The sequence below is a fragment of the Montipora foliosa genome, chromosome 9, assembly GCF_036669935.1.
Source record: "Montipora foliosa isolate CH-2021 chromosome 9, ASM3666993v2, whole genome shotgun sequence".
Lineage (NCBI taxonomy): Eukaryota > Metazoa > Cnidaria > Anthozoa > Scleractinia > Acroporidae > Montipora > Montipora foliosa.
This window is the reverse complement of record NC_090877.1, coordinates 38,982,739-39,005,238: the sequence shown is the minus strand read 5'-3', so window position 1 is coordinate 39,005,238 and position 22,500 is coordinate 38,982,739. Positions and strand designations below refer to the sequence as shown.

The window sequence follows — 22,500 nt, the reverse complement described above, 5'->3', positions numbered from 1 at the left end:
TCTGACAAAAGGAAAGCGCCCTTCGTTACAAAGTTCAATCACCTCTAAGTAACGACGACAGACACTGCTGTGCTGCTGGTTGCGGAGGAACATTATCATGATCCTGCAAATGCTCATACATTTTAGGGCATTCTTTTGCCGTACTCCATGTGGTAAAAAGTTAAATAACCAGAGCCAGTTAAGATATGGACGACAATGCGCGAGTGAGCATACACATTTTTTATCTTCAGTTCAACGTGCAACCGTTTCTTCGAATTCAGTTATAGGATACTCAGTGTATTATACATGATGAACGAGATCGAAGTGTCATGATCGCGGAATGATACTTAAGAAGGTGCAAAGTTTTTTCTCGAAGTGATGTTTTTAATTTGTTCTCATAACCTTCCCGGTCACTTAAACTCCCTAACTTAAGATCGTCATCATACCGGTAGTTAAGATTATTTGAATTCGACAAGGCTTTCACTATCAACAACACCAAGGCTAGATTATGAAAAACTGTGTAAATCTACAGGCACAGGCACTGCTTTTGGGTATCGCTAAACCATTTCTTTATGGCATTGAGCTCAATATCATCATGTAATAAAAGATGTGTCACTCAAGTGATAAAGATGTCTAATTCTTTTGTCTGGTTATTAGGCCATAGTTAAGCACAAGTACTTTCATTATAAATTGTGTTTTGTGCCGTCAGTCGAAGTGCTCTTCACACAAGTGACGCACTCTGAGAAAAGATAGATCAGTGCCCCTGCTTCATGCTAGATCGAGTATACTAGATTTCCAAATTCCAAAATGGAAGTTAATTTAAGCCGGGTAGGAAGGTATAGTTTTCATTTATGACGTCTGCAGTTTCCTTGAGCCGAAAATCCCTGATACTAAAGAACGAAAACCATTTGCAACAACAATCACTGAACAATGTGTTAAGGATAGGTCAATCTTTGCAACGACTTGATAACAATTTTTCCGGATTTAATCATTATCATAACGAGAAAAGCACTATTTGCTTTTCCTACCTTGACCGCAGATTAATCTTTTCTTTTAGGTAAGTCCCAAATGTTGAAGCATCGCAGCCGTTAGGAAGGTGTTCAGTGGCAAGACGCTCCTGGTCGAATCAAATCTCTCTTTTAACAAGAGCTTGGCGGACCCCTGTCTGTTAAACCAGTCAGTGGCTTCTTCAATGTCACTTTACTCTTTATCGATGCGTTTCGCCTCAACAAAAGAATCACGAGACAGAACAAACTCCGCCGTTCTCTTGTTAATTGCAAGTGGCACTTTACGGATTATTTTAGGTCCCTTTGTCGTTAGTAAATGATAGAGTTCAACCGTTGAATAAGCATTACCTTTCGTTAATTAAAACACAAAAACGTCGCCTTTGTTTGAAAGGAAATTGAGCCTTTTGTTTGGTTGACAAGATGTCGCGGACGAGAAATCGTGTTTGGTCAAGAGTAGTGTATTTGCCTTCAATGTGAAAATTGCATTTGATGTTACAAATCTTCCGACACCTACTTTTGTTTGTGTCCATTCATATTTACGACCCAAACCATACAAAATGAGAGGAACTGCCACCTGGGCATAACACTCATAACCTCGGTTTCAAAACGAGTTCACATCACCAAAGATTTCGAGGTCCAAATTATCGCCGATTTCCCTCCACTCTTTTAGGGATACATGACATCAAAAGCACGTCTTTACCTAAACTTCTTTGGCTGCAGGGCTGGCGTAGTGGTGAGAGTACTCGCCTCCCACCAATGTGACCCGGCTTCCCTTCCCCGACTTGCCGTCACATGTGGGTTGAGTTTGTTGCCGGGTTCTCTACTCTGCTCCGAGAGGATTTTCCCCGGGTACTCCGGTTTTCTCCTCCCCTCAAAAACCAAAATTTGTGTTAATTTGTGGATTTCAGTTCCCAGTGCCCCCAATTAGCGCTCCAGCGCTAGAACGACTCGACACTCAAATTAAGTTCCTTTCCTTTCCTTTTATTCTTTTGGGTGTGACTTGGATGATCCACAGAGTATAATATTTACAATAGTATTGGTTAATACAAATCTTAATAAATGTTTCATGTACAACATGAATCTCTCTAATCAACCTTATTTATTGAAACGAATGACTGTACAGGACTTGCGGGATGGCATGCTCTATTTTCCTTGGATGTCAAATTTACATCCAAGGAAGACTGAGCATGCCATCATGTTGTCCTTGAGATTCTTTATACCCTTTACTGTATGGCAAGCAATTATCAGGCTACGTGGAGAACTCTGATTCGCTGGTTTTTGGTCGGGATTTTACAGTACGGACCATTACCATGGAAACGGTCCGTTTCGGCATTTTTTTTTATCCCACCCTCCCTCCCTCTCTTTCCCTCTCTCGCCAAATTCAAGTTGAGCGAATCACAAACGTTTTCAAGAAGCGGAATTTAATTATTTTCATCGCATCAGTACAATTATGGCAACCGGAATTTAGTGTTACATGTAAAAGGTAACGGTTCAAAGTTCGCTTATGGAAGACGAAGATTACGAAAATTCACCAAGTGGAGCTGAAGTGTCCGATTGCTCGAAGAAACGGTGCCATATAATAAATAACTTACTAACCTGACTTGTTCGGGACCGTACTGGGGGATATTGGCACTGGGTCGCATTTGTAACGATCTCCCTAAGCTCGGTCCGTACTGCTACGACCTCGGGCTAATATTTTCCAGTCCAGTAGGGCTCCCGTGCTCGGGTTAGTAAGAGGTTAATACCAAGACAGAAACAACTAAGTAATTTTGAAGGGATGAATATGTCTGTAAAATTTAAGCCCACCAAAACCAAAATCAATCAAATATCTTAATATATTATTTCATTCATTTTTTTTTTAAGTTCTCAAGAAATGGGATCAAAATATCAAACTCTACGGGAGACTGCATAATTTTTTCGTATTGTCTCCTGGAACAATCAATCATATTCTCTAGATATAATTTCTATGCTAACTGTGCTTGTTGTTTGTGGGTCTATTCTAACCAAATCACAAAAAACTGACTCCAACTACACACTTGAGTACAAAACTAATAATTTCTTTGTTCGTGACCAGTTATGCTTCTGGAGAAGGACTGGACTTTGGAAAGTGAATTCTCTAGTCTACTTCAACGCTAAAGGCTTCATAAACATTTGCTGCAAAATCCCTTGCACAGCCAACTTTGAACAAGTCTTGAAAATAGCTGTTATCAGAATCACATAAAATGTGGTTGACTTGTCCATTCACGACTGGAATGATCTTCGCCAATGGAAGATCAAGAGAAGGCTCACGCTGATCTCCTCCAACGGCACCAAGGTCTGCAAAGAAGAGAAGTGGGGTTTATTACGGGATTGGAAACTTAAAGTCCTTATGTAAAAATCTCAAACTGAAGCCTAATAATGGCGTGTTGACCGAGCAATGGCAAGGTAAATACAGCAAGGCCAAGGTTTTAGACCGTTATGTCCTTTATTATATGTTTGATTCAAGACGAAGTTCTCATCAGTTCACCCATTGTTTGAAACCGCACAAGTCAGGGGAACTAAAACATTCTGTCAAAAAATGCATTTTGGGGCTATTGACCCGTTGCCCTTGCGGGCTTGTTAAGTATCAATGGCTAAACAAACGCTACTCAAACAGAGAAGTGACAATAGACCATTTTACAGTTGTGGCTAAGTTAACTGGCCTAAGAGTGGATGCGAGGCTGCCAGTGACCCTGTTTTGATATTAATGCTAATATGGACTCATTAGAATTACAACAGAACAGTTTACATGATAGAGCGGTTTTCAATTGAGTGTCGAAATTAATTAACGAATTACTTTGGTTTTGCATTACTTAACTCAGTGATTGGTTCAAAGTTCTTGCGCCACTTTTTCAACCAATAAGTAGTAAAACCAAAACCAATCATGGCGCATGCACATTTTCCCGCGCTTTGTGCCGGCAATGTGTAATTACTTCGAGTTTTGATTGGTTTACTGGATTGTCTCCGTCCCTTTTGATTGGCCAAAGTAATTACTTTGGTTCTGGTTTTACGACACTCATTTGAAAACCGCTCTAAAAGCAGCGAGGGCTGTATAAATACCAGGTCACCTACAGCCTCGCAGCAATTCATAGGCTAGGTCGCTAAGCAAACAACTGTATAATGATGGCCAAATCGGCATTGGAAATACCTTTAGCATTGTTGAATTATGGTAGAATTGTGCCCTTGCACTTGGCCAATCACAGCACTAATAATAATTTTGTTATTTTGGTGACAAGCACTAGCCAATTAATAAAGAACCAAAGTAGATGTGATTTTTGAAAACATTGGCACTACGGCAGACCATGCACACCCCTTATTTAAATATTGCAACTTTGACCAATTAGCTTCATTTTAAGAGTTGTCTAAATTGGGCAGCGACCAGCAACACTTCTAGTTACTTTTATTGCTTTAGAAATTTTGAGAGTAACAAAACTGTCCACTTTCACAGCAATGTTTTATTGACTTTGCTCTTGCCTACAATGGTTTTTCAGTAAGTATGCCAATTAAAGGTACCACAAAGACAAAACACAACATCTATGGTGGATGTAATATATCAAACACGAGAAGGAGTGTTTCATCGGATATCCAAACACTGAGAAGTGAGTTGAAAAATAAGGCCGAAGGCCGAGTTTTTAACTGATTTTGAGGTGGTTGGATATCTGATGAAACACTCTTTCAAGTGTTTGATATTGCTTCTCAAAGGAATGAGTATTTTAAGAGATATTTGGGATCAAAGTTGGCGAAAATTTATGCTAATTAAGACCACACATCCAAACTTCCTTCACGGTAGTGATTTCTTTTATTTGTGGCTTATGAATTATTAACGAGTTTGAGAAAGCATTTTCTTGTACTCACCTAGATCTCCAGATTGAAAGAAAGGAATCATGTTGCTCATGATGTTCGAAAATCCAGAGTCCAAGCACATTTTAAGGACAGTCTGACAATCATGGCTGTCCAAAATATCAAGGGTTTCTCCGACTAAATTCCTGAAATTGTCATCTTCTTCTTCGTCTGAAGAACCACAGTAGCTTTCAATATTCTGTGGTATCATGAATTTTTGGAGTACTTTCCTGTTGTGGCCATTCCTGACTGTACCATCTGATGCACCCAGGGTAGATTTTTTGATGGGTATGCTGTAGTTTGAATGCTCTATCGCCTGTCTGATGTGATTGACAAGCCTGGTAAGCTGTGCATGGCTGAACCTTTCTTTCAATGAAGCTTCACCTAAAATGTCTGACAAAGAAAGTTCTGTGCATTACATTCAATTCAAAATGCAATCAGGTATTACACAATTATAACAAAGTTTAAGACTGGTCAAGTGTTCCTCAACTATTGGTAATTATTTTCCCTATTCTTTGCAGCATTGAAATACACCTCTCCCCCTTTTGCAAATTTCTTTAGTACTTTGCTCCGAATCACAGAATCACAAAAAAATTGATAATCATTCATTTTCCTACCCTGCGAGCAGAGTCTCTTTCGACCTTCCTAGATCAGTCGGGAAGAGGAAAGTAGACTCTGCTCGCCGCCTCCACATTTTGTATTGAGCATGCGTTAAAAATTGAAAATTTATGTATCCGGTGTCAGTCACGCGTGACCAGTAGCCACAAAACCAAGAAGAAGAAGTCGGAATATTTTCGAACAACTCCGGCAAACACACAACAATCTAGGAATCATTTCATTGGAAACTCAAGATAGTCCATATATCTTAAAAATGCCATTTTATTTTTTTACTGAAAAATTTATAGGTTTCTGTCAGGCTAGTTTCTGTAACCGACACATAAAGGAAAAACTCATGGGAATTCTAACAGTTAAAATTGCCACGCTGTTGTAAATTTCAAAATATTGATGACGCGTGGTGACTGATCATGCGTAAAAATAAAAAAAAACAGGTTTGACAAGTCGAAACTGGACTGACTCATCCAATTCTTTGGATGAGCGGCAAATCAAATAATGTGGAGGTGGCGAGCAGAGTCTACTTTCCTCTTCCCGACTTATCTAGGAAGATCGAAAGAGACTCTGCTCGCAGGGTATCATTTTCCTGTCCCAAGACCAAAATGGTGAAACACATGGGCCAATTCCCCAACACACTTTCAACTGCTTTGCAGCCATGTTTTCAGAGAATTTTGGCTTTGCATTTAAGCAATTCATGACTGTCACTGACATCAAAATGAAGACAGACCCAAACATTAGGTTACACTTAACTCAGTCAAGGACACAAGACAACAAATCTCTAAATATGTTCGCTGTACATAGAAAGATTTTTTTCAGCTACGGAAGATAGTTCAGTTAATGGGCACTCACTAAAATTAACCCATTCCCATTAACCCTTTCACCCCTAAACCGGACTAAACCGGCCATACTTAGTATTTTACTCTGTCTAACGCCTGACAATTTTACTCATCAATGGAGAATCCCCAGAAGTCAATGGTTTATTCTTGCCAACACAACACAAACAGAGTGAAGGGAGGTACTGTATGTTACGGTCTACAAAATGTTCTTCCAATTCAATTTATGGCATTGCATAAATATTAATTACACTTGCAAAAAGAACAAGAAGCCACAACATACAGAACTGAAAAAAAAAAGTCAAGGTATGTCATGTGTGACCAGTAGTTTGGAAATTTGAACTGAGAATTCAAATATGCATGCCAGTTTTGAACTTTGCTCTCGAGATTCTGAATTTTCTCATGGATATTTCCTTGATATATCGCAAATAGTTAGCTATGAACTTTTATTTTATTATAAAATAACCAGTGCTTGAAAAGGGAAAAACTATTTCAATCGTTTCATTAATTACTGTTCAGTTATTGTGCACTTTTTTGCAGCAACTTTTGCAAAAATCTTCAAGATTCTATTCAATTCTCGGAAACTCCAAAGAGGAATTTGGATGTTCATTTCAGTCTCGTGGATACTAGTCATGCATGACATAGCTCGACTGTAAATGAGCGACTCTTAATCTAAAGTAGTGGTTTTTTGGCTTGATTCAAAGATCAAGAAATATAGTAAATAGTAAATATTTTACAATAATATTACACTTCCTCAAGCCTTACTGTAAGTTCTGTAAGTTATGGCCTAAATACACACAAATTGAACTTGGAAAAACACAGGCCATAACTTACAGAGCAGACTTTGAACTCTGTTAGTAAGATTATTGAATTAGGCAGGAAAACACAACATATTAAAGTCCAGAGGGAGAAGTAATAGAATGTGACCCCCTAAAATGACCAATCGTTGTACGCATACTATCTGAGAGATAGGGAGCTTAAGCATGCACGTTTTTGAGATGCGGACAGCAACCAGACATGCCAGGGTAGTGATTTCTCCCAGATATTTATACTAATCATCTCTAATGGAGCAACGATACTTAGTAATACTTAGTTGTGTGAACGCAAGTTAAAAGGGAAAACAGCTCACTTCCGGTTGCCGTCCGCATCTCAAAATGCGTGTGCTTAAGCTCCCTAATAAGAGGTTATTTTTACACCTTCAACAGATCTTCTTATTTCTCCCACAAGAAAATCCAGTCCATCTCCCAACAGATACCTCACAAGCGCAAGATATCTCTTCTGCAAACTCTCTGCAATATGCACTTGTGTTCCACTTGAGTTTTCTCTTGTCAACATCAAGCTGTCCAAGTACAAGTACCCTCCAACGATATTGAGCTGCACACGTAAGAAGACAAACAGCATGCACGATGAATAGACAGATGTAAGAGTTCGTGTGAAGCTTAAGATCTTTAGCTCTTCCCAAAGTTCCAACTTGTTTGCGGGCTTTTCACGAAGCCTTGCTGTAATAGACTCACAATTTAGCTTCTCCATCAACGCCTCACGCAAGCTAGGCACCAGAGAGAAAAAAGTAACCGTGCAAGTTCTGAGATTACTTTCAAAGTGATGCTGTTTTCGAGCTTGCTCAACGTATTCCATTTCTTGTTCTCTTTGCCATTCAGCGAGGCGCCATCTTGCATATCGCCCGACCAAATAAACACCACCAATAACAGCTCCTGTGATAAAAAACTTTCTACGGTGCCGTCGAAGGAAAGCTTTGATACTTTCCCACATGTTTCCAGTGTACTTTAGTACGAAACGTGACTCAACAGAGGTACATCATTAGTAGGCACTTCATGTTCGCCTACATTTAAAGCACCAATTTATTTAACGAGCACTTCCCTTTCCATGCATGCACTCCTGCCTCACGCAATCACGCAATGGGCCATTTCCGAGTTGCTGTTTGTCTCGGTTTTGAAGTGAGTCTTGGTGCTCAACTATTGTAAGGGAAATGAGTTTGATTTGCATAAGAATACGCAACTCATTTCCATTTGAATGGTTGTGCACCAGGACTCGCTTTGAAACTGAGTCATGCGGCAGCTCGGAAATGGGCTATTCCATTCGCTTTTGTGTAACAATGATATGCTACAGTAGTTATTGACGAAAGAACTGCGTAGGTTAGTGTTCAGTGACTTTAATTCTAGGACTGGTTGCAAAGTAATGTCACGATTTTGTGTACAGTACGCAAATCGGTCAGTGTAAAATGCAGATTGAGATTATAAGGTAACTGTTAAAAAAGCCCAAACCCTTTAGAAATGCTAACAGTTAAGCCTAAATCTTATTTTATGCCTAATTAGGTCTAAGGTTAGCATTTCTAAAGGGTTTGGGCTTTTTCAACCGTTACATTATAACCTCAGTCAGGAACCCATGATCCGGAGCCTACAACTCTACTGTGTTCGTGTAACGGCGTTTTCACAGACCGATTTATTTTTTGATTGAATTTCCCGCGAATGAGACTCCCACAGGAGCCTGATGACCAATTACAAGAAATTAAGCTGACGTCATAGGGTCACCGAACCGGAACTGCCTTTGTTTTTTGACCTAATTCGCGGGAAGGGCTAGTCTAAAAATAAACCTACTTGTGAAAACGCCGTTCACAGACGCTGTATGGCAGTTGCACGCTCCAGATGGGCTCCTGCCTCAGTCTGCATTTTACCCCTGGTCTGCAGTCTGCACTTTACACTGACCGGTACGCAAATATTCTATTGCACTCAATAACACGCAAATGCTCCTTATTTTATTTATTTATTTATTTATTTATTTATTATCTATTTTTTTATTTAATTAATTTGCCTATAAGGCGGGAGCTACACAAAAGAATATATAGTCCCCTACTAAATATTCTTTGACTTAGGCCATTTTCTTTTCAATAAGAATAAAACGCAAACAGCGGTTACAAACATTTGCTTGAACTTATTCTTTTGTCTTTATGCTACTCATCCTCAGTAGCCTCGTTAGCACGAACAAAGTTCAAATGAATTTTTGCTCCAAAGTGAGGCTAGTGACGATGGATTAGCACAAAGACAAAAGAATAATTTTCTTGGTCGCCATTTATGAATATGATCTATAGCAGAGGTGTGATCGGACCAGTTAGATGTACAACAATTTTTACTGTAGACACAATTTAAACGTTGGAAAAACCTGGGCTCTGTTTCCTTGGTTTTTACAGTAAATTAAAGTTTCCAGGTTAATGATTCCAAAAATACAGAGGAGGATTAAAAGGGAAATATAGAATCCTGAACAGGAAACCAGAAACGAAAAAAAGAATCGGAATTACTGAATGCGGGAAATGATAAATCGAAAAAAATTGAAAACCGAACTAAGAAGGTTTGTAAAAGTATTCTTATGATCCATTTACTGGGAAAAAATTCAAAGAAAACAAATCCTTTTTGCTCTGTTTGTTTGCAAAATCCCGTAGTATCAGAGGTTTCATTGTGTACTACTTCATAATGTTTCTGTTCAGCTATGGACTAATTCAGTTGTTTGAAGCTTGCCGAAGAGTCACTCTAACTATGTTATCTTATCCACAGACTGCTAACAGGTGTCGCTCTGATTGTTTGCAAAACCCCGTAGTATCAGAGTTTTCATTTTGTACTACTTCATAATGTTTCTGTTCAGCTGTGGACTAATTCAGTTGTTTGAAGCTGGCCGAAGAGTCACTCTAACTATGTTACGTTATCCACAGACTGCTAACAGGTGTTGCTCTGATTGTTTGCAAAACCCCGTAGTATCAGAGGTTTCATTGTGTACTACTTCATAATGTTTCTGTTCAGCTGTGGACTAATTCAGTTGTTTGAAGCTGGCCGAAAAGTCACTCTAACTATGTTATGTTATCCACAGACTGCTAACAGGTGTCGCTCTATTCTTTGCAAAACCTCGTAGTATCAGAGGTTTCATTGTGTACTACTTCATAATGTTTCTGTTCAGCTATGGACTAATTCAGTTGTTTGAAGCTGGCCGAAAAGTCACTCTAACTATGTTATGTTATCCACAGACTGCTAACAGGTGTCGCTAGAGAACTCTTAAATCTTAATTCACTGAATCAAGCCTAGTGAATGACGCTTGTGAGTCATTATCACAGAATAGAAACCACTTTAGAACACACCATCAACTTGAAAATTTTTTACAAATTTTAGATAACTTCATAGACCTTATTCATAAATGGCGGTCACATTTATAATTCTTTTGTCCACGTGCAAATTAGCCTACCAAGCCTCATTTTAGAGCATGAATTCTTTTCAATTCACTGTATGGTATCGAGGCTTGGTAGGCTAATTTGCACTTCGCCAAAGAATTATAAATTGACCGCCATTTATGAATAGGGTCTATGCTTGTGGTAAGGTTGCTGCGATGATCTTTCTTCTGTTTCTAAACTAAGAAAAAGATAGTTTTGCCACTCCTACACTTGAATAAATGTCAACGTCGAGACAACAAACTTAAACCAAGGCACTTTTGTTCCAACTTTGGGCTCATGAAATAACGCACATATTGTGCTTTCCTAGAGTACGGTATGCCCTATGGGGTACCGTGACCATTTCATTTGTCATCGGGTTGTGAAGCACTCGAGGGCGCGCTTTGCTTGTTGCTATGGTAACCGACATGGTCTGAAAATCAAAATGGTCTCCTCAATCATGGATGTCGGACGGCAACCGGAAGTGAGCTGTTTTCCCAGTGTTAACTTGTCTTCACACCTCCACATTTACATTGCTAAGTATCTTTTCTCCATGATAGATGATTAATATAAAAATCTGGGAGACACCTCTGCCCTGGCGCGCGAAATGTTCTCTTCCCGAGTTGTCGTCCGCGTCCGCGTGCGCGTGCTTGAGCTCCCTACGCTGCGGCAGCCCGTCTTTGGTTGGATATTGCTCTCTGCCGTGTTTTTGAAGGAGCCTCTGCGGAGGGGTGACAGGGTCGGATGTGGATGCTTCTATTTCATCATTGCACTTAGAGCCTGTCATATTTTTACATAAATGTCACAAGATTACTAATTTTTTTTTGTAAAATGAAAGTTTTACAATGACTGCAAAATTCTCGCGCGCTCATTGGCTAATGTTTACTGTCAATAAGCGGACAGACACATAATTTATGCGATATTTACGCGGTATTGGTAGCGTCAAATTGAGTAAAATGGAAGTTTCTCGCATCTTTGTCTCGTGTTCTTCTCGTGTTTTTACTTAAGTTTGACCCCTCTGCCTTTCCTATTATTGCAGTAATCGCCTCGTGGATCCACAGCTAGGTCGACAGTGTTATGACGAAATTCATGATCAATAACAGGACAGACGCATGAAAAACTGACATCAATTTTGAAATAAAATAAGCTTATATGAAAATAAAGAAGAGTCTGAGTGCAATCAACAGAAACAAATAAATACAATCTTCTTTTATTCCGGATCAACACGCCTTTTTTCCCAACCTGCTTAATGTTTTTAACAAGTGAGCCTGAGATAGAACATTCAACTTGTAAGTGTTAAAAGGCCTTATCGGATAAGACTCTCAAAAAGACGTGTGCGAGACAGATTCACTTCTTTGGCACTGGTTGCCGATAGGTTGCCATAACACAAGGTGTCGCGTTCAAAACCTTTCGCGGGAAATTTGACAGCTTGGCACAAAATAACGACTAATATAATAATAATAATAATAATAATAATAATAATAATAATAATAATAATAATAATAATAATAATAATAATAATAATAATAAATAAAGTTCTTATAGGCGCATTTAAAAATCTCAATGCGCTTACAATAAGGTCAAAAATGTATATGTATACGGAAATCTATAAAAATATGTATATCAGTAAAAAATATACTACCTATACTGCTCTAATCATATGGACTGATAGATGTTCATATAAATACTTATTTAAATGCTAATTGAAAAAAGTAGGTTTTTAAATTTTTTTTAAAGTCATTTACTGATTTAGAGTTTTTTATATGTTCTGGTAAGGTGTTCCAGAGTTCCGGTCCGGCGTAGCTAAAAGCTCGTTGACCATAAGAAACCATGTTGATTATTAGTTTTTCTAATACTAGAAGGTTACTTGAGCGGAGTGTACGTGGAGGACAGCGAAGTTTAATCAGTTCAGTAAGGTACTGAGGCTGAGCTAATCCATGAAGACATTTATACACGAGAAGCAGGATCTTGAATTGTATTAGGTATCGGATTGGTAGCCAATGAAGTTCTTCTAGTATTGGCATTATGTGGTCATTCTTCTTCGCACCTTTGATTAGGGGTTCTGCAGTGTTCTGGAGGCGTTGAAGTTTATTCAGGTCATAGTCAGTCGAACCGTACAGTATGCTATTAGTGTAATCAATGCGAGATGTCAATATAATACAAGTAATAGTTTTCACTAAATCTGCCCCCGCCTGAGATAATACGGATGGTAGTTGAGGCGTTTTCCAATTAATGTGTACTGCACATTTTGATGTCTTCATATTATTTTACATGTAATTAGGTAGATAAATGAAAGTGAAAGATGCAAGGAGAGGATGGGCAACAACAAAAAGCATTTATTTTTAATTTTCATCAACGTTTATTTGATACACAATCAATTGAAAAGCAATTTACATACATTTTGGAAAATGCCTGAAAATTAAATATGATAGTAAAACAGGAACAGGAAGATTCAATGACCAGAAGGCAACATTTAAATAACTAAGTGTTTGTAATTGTATTTTCCATTACCAACTTGGAAGCTTAAACCATTTTTAATTTGTAAATTTTTGTTCATTGCTTCATACTTCAACAAGTTAAATAACTAAATGTCCGTAATAATAATTGTATTCTCCCGCGTTGCCAACTTGCATGTCAGCAAAAGCTAGATGTTTTACTTGGGGAGGCCTAATTTATATAAGTTTAGAAGTTTTTTTTAGGCCTCCCCGCCACCAATGTTGACCTGTGCACCCCATTATGGGATTCTAAGGGGGCAATTAGTATGCATTTGCCCCCTTAGTTAGAATCCCATAATAGTTATTTGAAACAATGGATTTCAAAATGGCCGCTGTATCCGTAAAATAGCCTCATCCGGGAGTAAAAGTTTAAACATGGCGGCTAACTGGTGTATGTTTTTCAAAGTTTTTGTTATTTTATTGCTTACTTTTCTCCACAAAATACTTCAGAAGTATGGAAGGCGATGTTCACCAATACGCTATCCGTTGTCATGGAGCCCTCCAGATTTCAATTGGCTGCAGGTACACTTACTTCTTTTGTTCCGTACTTAGCAAATTTGAGCATCGCTTTAAGGCCATGTTACACGAGGCAATTTTTCTTGCAACTCATATCGCAACAAACGTTGCGTTGCAAGTTGCGAGAAAAAATTCACGTGTAACACCCCATTTTGCAACTGCAATTGTTGCGTTGCGAGTTGCGAGAAAAGTAGAAGGATCCTCTTTTTTTTTTCGCAACGTTGCGAGACAAGTTGCTTGCGTGTGACATCCCCTCTGCAACTCGCAACGCAATTTTGTCAGAATGGGCCAATCAGAGCTCATCTTTCGGAGACTTAGCGCGTCCGCCATCTTGTTTGTTATTGTACGCGTTGCAAGTTGCGAAAGGAGTTGCCAACGTGTAACATACCCTCTGCAACTTGAAAGGTTTTTTATTCGTCATCGTTGCGTTGCGAGTTGCAAGAAAAATTGCCTCGTGTAACATGGCCTTTAGAGGTGAAATCGTATTTATAGAAAGCTATGAAGCAACGCTGATAGCTGTCATTGAACGTCATCAACTGATAAAACCAGGCGAGGGTCAAGGGCGTTGTCCAAACAGTACTTGCAGGTGAAATCGTATTTATAAGTGTCGCTGGACTTAATAACTGTAATAAAACGAGACGACGGTCAAGGGCACATTCGAAAAAAAAAAAAAACACTTTTGGTGATCAACGTTTTTTTTTCTCAGAGAACTCCTCCTGAGGATGGATTTAGTCTCTTCCACGCATTAACTGCCTTCTCTGTTGGCGCACAAACACGAGGCAATATGGGATCAGAAATGACATATAGGATTTTCGATGACATGAAAATCTCCGCGACAAGCAGTGAAGCCCATTTCCGAGTTCAGTCGAGACAACTCCGAGACCATCATCATAAGATTTGTGAACTATACAATCGGTTTGAAAAAGTCTCTAAAGTGTTATACGTATGTAAGTTCCCGATGCTGCCTCGACTGGTTAGGACAGAATTTTAGCCATTCTGCCCTTCACACGCAAACATTCCATACATTTTAATTTGTCAATCTCAATGCCAAAGCAACAAAACTAAAATTCATTTTCAATAAACAAAACTCCAACCAGACTTTCCCAAACCAATTCCAAGTCTTAAACAAAACCTGACAAGCTGGACTTCATCATAAGCTTGTATTTTTCCGTTGCTTACGAAGAGAAGAAAAAAGTGTTCAAGCAAGTAGTTCATCGCACCATATGTGACTGATTCTTCAGTGAAGAGTGCAAAGAAGAAACGGAAGGGAAATCCCCATGCTTGATTAAAAATAAACTACCTGACAAACTTCGTGATCTTGACCTTTGCAACCGTTCAAAACGTCTAAATTATGTCATAAGTTTCCTTACGCAAACATTATTAAACAAACTATCTACTTATTTCAACGGTCATTTTCACTGGCTTTTCACTGGCAGGTTATACGCTCTACGCGTTGGAATTAAAAATAAAAGACCGTGAAAGACATGCCGTTTGACTAATTACTAAAATTCTCGTGAAAGGCACCTGGCTCGACAAATTATCGCCTGATGGATCAGAAATATATTAAGCCAAATGAACCTGCCACAATCATTATTTCTGCGCTTGTTTAGAATTCGAGAGGGGAGCGGTTTTAACAGCATTTGCGGCAACTGACAAGTTTTCCTTCTGCCTTGCTAAAATTCTCGCCCGTAAGTACATATGGTGTAATTCTTAGGATAAGAATATTCATTTTATATCTTTTGACATGGTTTTGGAATTCAAAGTTTTTCGCAATTTCCAACCTCAGCATCCGTTCATGCACGTGATTGATATACGCACGAATGCAGTGACAATTGGAAAGGGAGCCAAAATTATCGGGAAGAGTTGACGATATTTAGTCAACTTTGCAGCGCTAGATCAGGATCTCGTCGAAGCCGAAGGAAAAAATAATAGTTTTGAAAACGTATGCAGGCAAATCGAAATGGTGGGCCTTGCAAGCTTCAGTCATCTTTAGTAAAGAAACCTTAGTTCAGGCTAAAAATCCTCAGACAGAGAAGCCTTCTCTAAAAAGGCATGCAGGAAACGGAAGGGGAATGCAACTGGAATGGATCAAAAAAGAAAGAAGTTTATTAGACTACTCTATATGCTTTCCATGATTTTGCCCGGAGTGAAACTTTAAGCAAGTATATTTTCAATTCGCTTGTTTATATCTCTTGTTTTTCAAACTAATACCCTGAAGAAGAAAATGCTGCCGTGATGTACGGCGCGGGATCACGGATCGAAGTTGAGTGTATCGGCTTTTATCCATACTGCTCACGATCAATAGTATTATACTTTAAAAAAAAGTATGTATTAAACACTCATCACCGTGATAGCAAAACATATCTTTGCGTGCGGAAAGTATCTTCCAAGAAAGATAGCTCGAAACTAAATGCATGCTACCCCATTTAGTTCCTAAGATACGAAAAACAAAGGCTTTCGAAAAAACACCTGGTCTTATTTACAAAATATGCCAGCAAAGCAAAAAAACAAGAAACAAAAAAAAAAACAAGAACAAAAAAACAAAGCAGGCTGGGGCATGTACGAAGTTTTAAAAATTTATCTCTTTATCAGGTGTCGTTAATGTGAGCTCTGCGGCATGGTTCCGGCTTGGGGTTTAATATTCAACTACAGAGAGAAAGCTCTAGAATTCTAAAGTGTCACGCAAGGGAATACCCTCGCGACCACGTGTATTTCATGCTTGCACGATTTTAAGTTACGCACGGCAAAAAATAAAATCTATTTACCACCAATCTAATGAAAATTTGGGCTTTTATTTCTAGAATGGATTTTCTTCTTGAACCCTTAATTGTATTTGAAAGTATTTGCGAGGCCGGTACACTTCAAAGTTTTCTTAAGTCACGTCCAAAAATAATTACGAAAAAAATGTTGTCATTAAATATAATCAATTCAGGCGTTTGTTGATAATTTAAATACGCTTATTGCCCAGCGAGATAATCTTTGTTGGTCTTAATTAGTGTTTTTATGGAAAAACAAGAGAGGAAAACTTTCTTGTCTGGGCAGGTACGATCGATATTAGAATAAAATACAGCAGATGGTCTCTTCATTGTCTTCATCGTGTTTTAGTAATTTCTATGCTTCGAAGTTTGCCGAAAAAAACGCAATTTATGTCACAATAACCATTCACACAGCTGGTTTTTGCGGAAAACATTGATGTAAAGTTCAGAAAGAGAAATCTTTCGTTTGATAAGTAAGTATTAATTTAAAATATTTCAAAACAACAAAAAACTGGACTGTTACGCGGGGAAAAGTCCGACAATTTTCAAAAGTGGCGCGTCACTCCAGTTACATCATTTCTTTTCCTGAGGTTTGGCACCAATCAAACTATTCTTCTTATCAGCCGTCCAATCAAAAGCCTTGTTTTATCATAGAAGGCTTGATCGTTCATGCCTCCATTTTGATAGATATATTTCACGATTTTAGTAATATAAAGGGCAAATTATCTTCAGGGAGGTAAAAATATTTTACATAAGCGAGAGAAGGAAATCATTCGACTTCCCCTGTCTTGGTAAGAGCAAAAGTATTTCTACAAAAATTTAAATCTGTTCACGAACTAAACTTCGTCAATAATTGTTCTAGCTTGCCGCTTTTTCGAGATTTTCAAAGCACTCGGTATTGAGATATGTAGCTCACTTTACTTACTTACCTAAAGTCGTTGATTCTGTAAGAGTCCTAAATAGAGCGCATTTTTAAAACACAAAGCGATGAAATTTCTATTTAATCTTGGCCGCAAACGGCACGCGACCCAAATGCCTTGAGGAATTTTTAGGGGAGGCTTTATATAGTAGAGCTATAGCTAACCATAAAAACTTAGCTAAACTTATCGCTGGGATTCTCCGACCTTAGCTCTTGCCTAAAAAAATTATCCCTTAATCGCTCCATTGCTGAATTTTTTTTTGTCTGTTACTAGTTTCTGTAGTTGCGCAAAACAAGGAAATTATATTGCAGTTCCCGCTATGTTCGCTGTATGTTTTAATAAGCTAATACGATCTTAGATTTAGATCGGACTGAAATTATAATTATGCGATCACAATTTTTGAAAGCTTTTAGAGAAGGTTGTCTCGGTGGGTAGATTTCAGATATTTAAGTATAGGTCTGGGTTTTCAAAGCGTTGTGTTTGTGTTCCTTGCAAACGAAGTAATGTTTTTTCCACGATCAGCGACTCCATAATCTGTTTAGACAGACAATAAACTTGTAGGTTCTATAAATAATGTGTTTAATTTGAAAGGGTAACTTGAAAACTACAGAAACGACTTGATGATTTCAACATGGATGTGATCGTGGCTCTAATTGTAAACAAGTTAGTGACTTATTGTTCAATAATTACTTTTCACGCCCGATGTATTCAAGCAAACTGTAGGTATTTTTTCAATATTCTAGACATATGTGCCATTTTACTGCCTCGTCAATTTTTGAGTGGGATGCCTATTTTTGGAAAGATAACCAGACTCTGGTTAATTAAACAGAAGTGTTGGATCGATATTCTTTGATGGATCAATGTGTTCATTTGAGGCTTTTGTCTTTTATTTTTAGAAGTGAGCTGTCTAAGACATCTTGCTGCCCTTTCTATTAACATAGTGTCTAGATAAATGCCTGGCAGCCAGGCAAGGTCTTGAATAGACTAAATGACCAGCGGTCAAAACTTTTGTATCGATTAGGCCTAAAAAGCACTCGGGTTGGCGTGACTAGCACTTAGGTTAGCCTAGATAGCACTCTGTTTAGCCTGAATAGTGCTCCGGTGTCATTGCCAGGGATTTATCCACAGCGTTTTATTAAAAGTGGTAACAAACTTCCTTCTCGATGTGTTTGGTGTCAGAACTGTAATAGGACATTAACTTCAAAAAGGAGTAGATTGTTTGTAAAATTCCAAAAGTAAAGATATGTAAATAAAAAAGAAGGGGTTACTAAGTGAGACTGCCAGACAAATTATCTGAAGCAAGTTTGAAAATTGCATTTAAACCAGATTATAGTTTTAGGTTTATGCAGCAAATAATAGTAACTCATTGTCATTTATCAAAATTGTGGAATTTCCTTCAGTTAAGCTGTGCATTCTATAAATTATGCTGTAATAACTCTGTTTCATATTTTTGCTCTTGGAACAAGAAGCCTGCAATCGTCACTCACACTGGATTAAGCCAGGAAAAGCATTTGCGCATAAAAAGTTTTGATACAAAACTGGCCTATTAGTACAGTTTTTATCGTAGAATTCAAAATGAAATTCAACCAAACTTGAGATGTGGAAAACAAACGAATAATAATTTCATTTTATGCTTTATTATCAGAGTGGATGTTTCATAATGGCCCCTGGAGGTGGTTCTCGGAGATCTTCTGATGACAGAGATGGAAATAATGAGGAAAGACCATTGCTTCAACGTGCCACAAGTGTTGATGAAGTGACAGGCCAAGCGCCAGCTATTGTGACAAACTTCCTCACTGAATGCTTCCGAGCAGATGGTTTGACAGCACCGGAGGAACTTAGTGAAAACCAGAAGAAGGTCAATAAGGATGTTGCCCATGTTATACGAGATATTGGAGATCGTCTGTCAAACGATGCCTCACTGAATCTTCTGATTTCACAAGTACAGGTTTCAAAAGACACTGCCTTCGACACCTTTTTACAGGTGGCAGCGCAGATTTTTAGTGATGGCATTGTGAACTGGGGAAGGATAGTGACTCTGTTTTATTTTGGCTACAAGCTAGCTTTGCAAGTCATAAATGAAATACCTCTGATCAAGATGATTGTTCAGTGGTTGGTTCAGTTTATCAAGGACAGACTTGCAAAGTGGATCTTTGAGCAAGGAGGATGGGTGAGTTACTGTTGTTTGATTGACGTTTAAAGTAAATGGGAGGGAGGATTAAACCGTGTTTATGTATTTCCGCTAATTTGTCTTTTTCATGAGATTTAAATGCAAAAGTGCACATTGCATTAACCCTTTAACGCCTAAACCGGCCTAAACTGGCCAAACGAAGTATTTTACTCATTTACTCAATTGAATTAACATCATGGTTTTGAGATAAAACAACTGAAGAAAATTCCATACCAATTTTTCTTTTATGCCGTTAAGCCTTTTAAATCTCGGAATTTTCACTTCTGGGGGGGGGGGGGGGGGGGAGGTGGGGGTGGTACAAAACCCCAGTTCTGGTTATAGCAGGCCAGTGACATTAATACAGGAACGAAGGGAATTTTAGAGACAGAAAATTTTGTTCTTTTGACTTTTGCATTATTGCAACCAAATACTGTGCAATGCATCTTAGAATCAGTTTCAGCAACTTCTCGAACTAAAAAAGGGAAATTCTGCTATCCCCAGTTTCCTTTAATACGGTGTGGTTTTGTACTTTCCAGAAGTTAAAATTCTGATTTTTAAAAGGCTGAAAGGAATGTCTTGACTTGAGAGGTAATGAGCAGCTTAACACAGTGCAAATTAATGGCATTAAACCAGGCTGAAATTGAAACTGTAATTGCAATTTCACTTTGGCCTGATAATGAGCAGAACTTCCTGCAAGCAATGCTGCCTGTGTCATGTAAACAGGTCGCTCGTTCTTAAAGTTTCCCTAATTTGTTTACTAACTTTTAGCTTGGCAGATCTAAACCTGGTAAATTTTTGGGAGGAGTGCACTACTACTGTTTTCAGGGGTTAACGAATTTCTTCCCTCCCCCCCTTCTCCATTTATGCTGCACAACTACAGACTGTATATTGTTAAGGCACTGTTACACTGTGAAATGTTGAAACATGAAACTTGTCTGGCAATGTTTTGGCGACATTGTGATGGGACAAGTTGCATGAAATATTTCACATTGCAACATACCTTGCAACGGCCAAAATTGTTGCGAGAGAAGTTGCAAGAGCCGTTGCCAAAAGTAGAATTAAGTTCTACTTTTCGTGCAACTTGTCTCTCGACGATTTTGGCCATTGCAGGGTATGTTACACTGTGAAATGTTTTGTGCAACTTGTCGGCAAAACATTGCAAGACAAGGTGCATGAAACATTTCACAGTGTAACAGCGCCTTAGAGTTTTTTTCGTTTAAATTTCAGCTGAGAACACTACATACGGTCAGCTTTGACATTCTGGGTCAGGAAGAAATTAAAAACTTTTCTTCAATGTAGCACACTGTTCAAAATACTAAAAGAATTTTAGGCTGCTAGTTTGTGATTAAATACCAGCAAACAAATGCATTTGAAGAACAAACTTAAGTCAAAATTCTTATATACTACTTGCACTCATCCACAGTAAACCCCTTGCGTAAGATTTGAAATATTCTTTTTTTCTTCGCCTACCGCATTTTTTCATTTGCTGGTAAATCACCCGCTTCACTTTTTAACCCATATTTAAAGGATGACAAGTTCATCGTCAGTTTTATTACTATTATTATTATTATTATTATTATTATTATTATTATTGTTATTGTTATTATAAATTTTTTTTTTTGTAGGAGGCTGTGGTTGATTATTGCAAGAAATTACGACAGAAGCATGATTTTCAGTTTTGCTTTGTGTTTGGATGTATTTGTGCTCTTGGGGCTATTTTACTCTGGCGCGGACGTTAGCTTACAGTGTTAAAACTATTGCAGTGGCGATTGTGTATAAATTTTGAAATCTAATATTGACAGCCTTTTGTGGACAAATGTGCAGACTTGCAAACAAGTGGCTGTAAACTTTTGGGTAATCTTATTAATTTAAAGTGCCCATAACCCCAAAATATTTTTTTCACTAAAATGAATCTTTGCACCTGTTCGAGATGCATTGCAGCCATTTTTTCCTTTTTCTAACAAATCCTGCCATTTTATAGGCTTCGGAAGTTGCAAAAATCCAAACATCTTTTGTTCATGACCGAATCAGAAGGGGAGTGGGTCTATTCCTGTTTTTACGTCACAATCTACTTTGCATGCATTTTTACAAAGAGTTAATGCAATGTAAATCAGTTTGTGACGTAAAAACAGGAATAGACTCACTCCCCTTCTAACTCGGTCGTGAACAAAAGATGCTTCGATTTTCGCAACTTTCGAAGCCTCTAAAATGGCAGGATTTGTTAGAAAATGGAAAAAAAGCCGCGATGTGTTTCGAACAGGTGCAAAGATTCATTTTAGCGAAAATTTTTTTGGGGGGTTATGGGCACTTTAAATGCAGACACGGGTATGACAAAGTGAGCTTGTACAACGCTGCTTGCTGACCGCTTTCATGGATCTCCTTCTGAGACTAAAAGTTTGTTATTGTAAAAGCTAGTAAAGAGACGTGAAGTTGTACATGCTTTTTTAAGTGTGAAATTATTGTCTTGATAACTCCTTTTTCCTTTTGTTGTAAGCTTTACCCCTCATAATTTAAACATTTTGCTCTTTTTCAATAGCTTCTGTCACTCCAATGTTGAATATTGTTGCTAGTAATTTTAAATGCCCATCACTTCCACAATCATAACTTGTTGACATAATTTTCTGCACTTTTCCCAAAAATCTATTTTTTTATGAAACCTTCTCCTGAAAACGTCCATTGTGTGAGTCTGAAAATGAAAAAAATGTTAGAACCAGGCAAGGAAGGTGCCGGAATGGATTCACCAGCAAGTTGACACACGAACGGAAGTCTCCTTCTTTGCTTGGTTGTATAACGATTCCATCTTTTAAAGGCAGTTATTGAAAACAATTTTTGCAGGGAAAGGTTGCAATAAAACAAAATATGTTGGTAACAAATGCAGTGAATGAATGAAATGGGACATTTTTGAAGTGATAGTTGCTTGGTTGTTTTTAAAACATACACCTTTGTATATGTAAAAAAAACTGTTTAAAGAACAATAAAAATTTGGCTCAAAGAGAAAGTGTTATTTCTTTCTACGATGGAATGATATGAAATGAATCATATATTAACTGCGGATATGAAATCAAGTGAAGCTATGATTTTTCAGGCTTCTCTATGCAATTGCTAAAATTGCATTCAAAACTGCCAGGATCATAGCTTCACTTGATT

The 22,500-nt window shown here is 38.1% G+C and overlaps 3 protein-coding genes across 5 annotated transcripts in view; 1 reads left to right on the top strand and 2 right to left on the bottom strand.

Annotated features, from left to right (window-relative positions):
* The window catches only part of LOC137970296 (uncharacterized), a 13,401-nt gene extending 12,268 nt beyond the window's left edge, over positions 1-1,133 (bottom strand). The window contains exon 1 of the mRNA XM_068816820.1: positions 1,008-1,133. The gene's annotated coding sequence lies outside the window, so the exon portion shown is untranslated. The remainder of the gene's footprint in view (positions 1-1,007) is intronic.
* Positions 1,134-1,953: 820 nt separating this feature from the next.
* On the bottom strand, positions 1,954-8,127 carry LOC137969601 (peroxisomal biogenesis factor 3-like). The gene is made up of 3 exons (XM_068815911.1): positions 7,486-8,127; positions 4,860-5,237; positions 1,954-3,302 (listed from the first exon to the last, which is right to left on the bottom strand). Exons 1-3 carry the CDS (start codon positions 8,057-8,059, stop codon positions 3,103-3,105), a joined length of 1,152 nt encoding a protein of 383 aa, XP_068672012.1. The 5' UTR covers positions 8,060-8,127; the 3' UTR covers positions 1,954-3,102.
* A 6,960-nt stretch (positions 8,128-15,087) lies between these two features.
* Positions 15,088-22,345, top strand: LOC137970928 (apoptosis regulator BAX-like). Of its 3 annotated transcripts, none has more exons than XM_068817595.1 (3): positions 15,088-15,195; positions 18,829-19,353; positions 20,979-22,345. In XM_068817595.1, the coding sequence occupies exons 2-3, from the start codon at positions 18,844-18,846 to the stop codon at positions 21,090-21,092; spliced, it is 624 nt and encodes a 207-aa protein (XP_068673696.1). In that variant the 5' UTR covers positions 15,088-15,195; positions 18,829-18,843; the 3' UTR covers positions 21,093-22,345. The 3 variants fall into 3 exon arrangements, with proteins under 3 accessions (XP_068673696.1, XP_068673695.1, XP_068673697.1); XM_068817594.1 differs by lacking the exon at positions 15,088-15,195 and adding an exon at positions 16,911-17,054; XM_068817596.1 differs by lacking the exon at positions 15,088-15,195 and adding an exon at positions 17,829-17,846.
* The last annotated feature ends 155 nt before the right edge of the window (positions 22,346-22,500 follow it).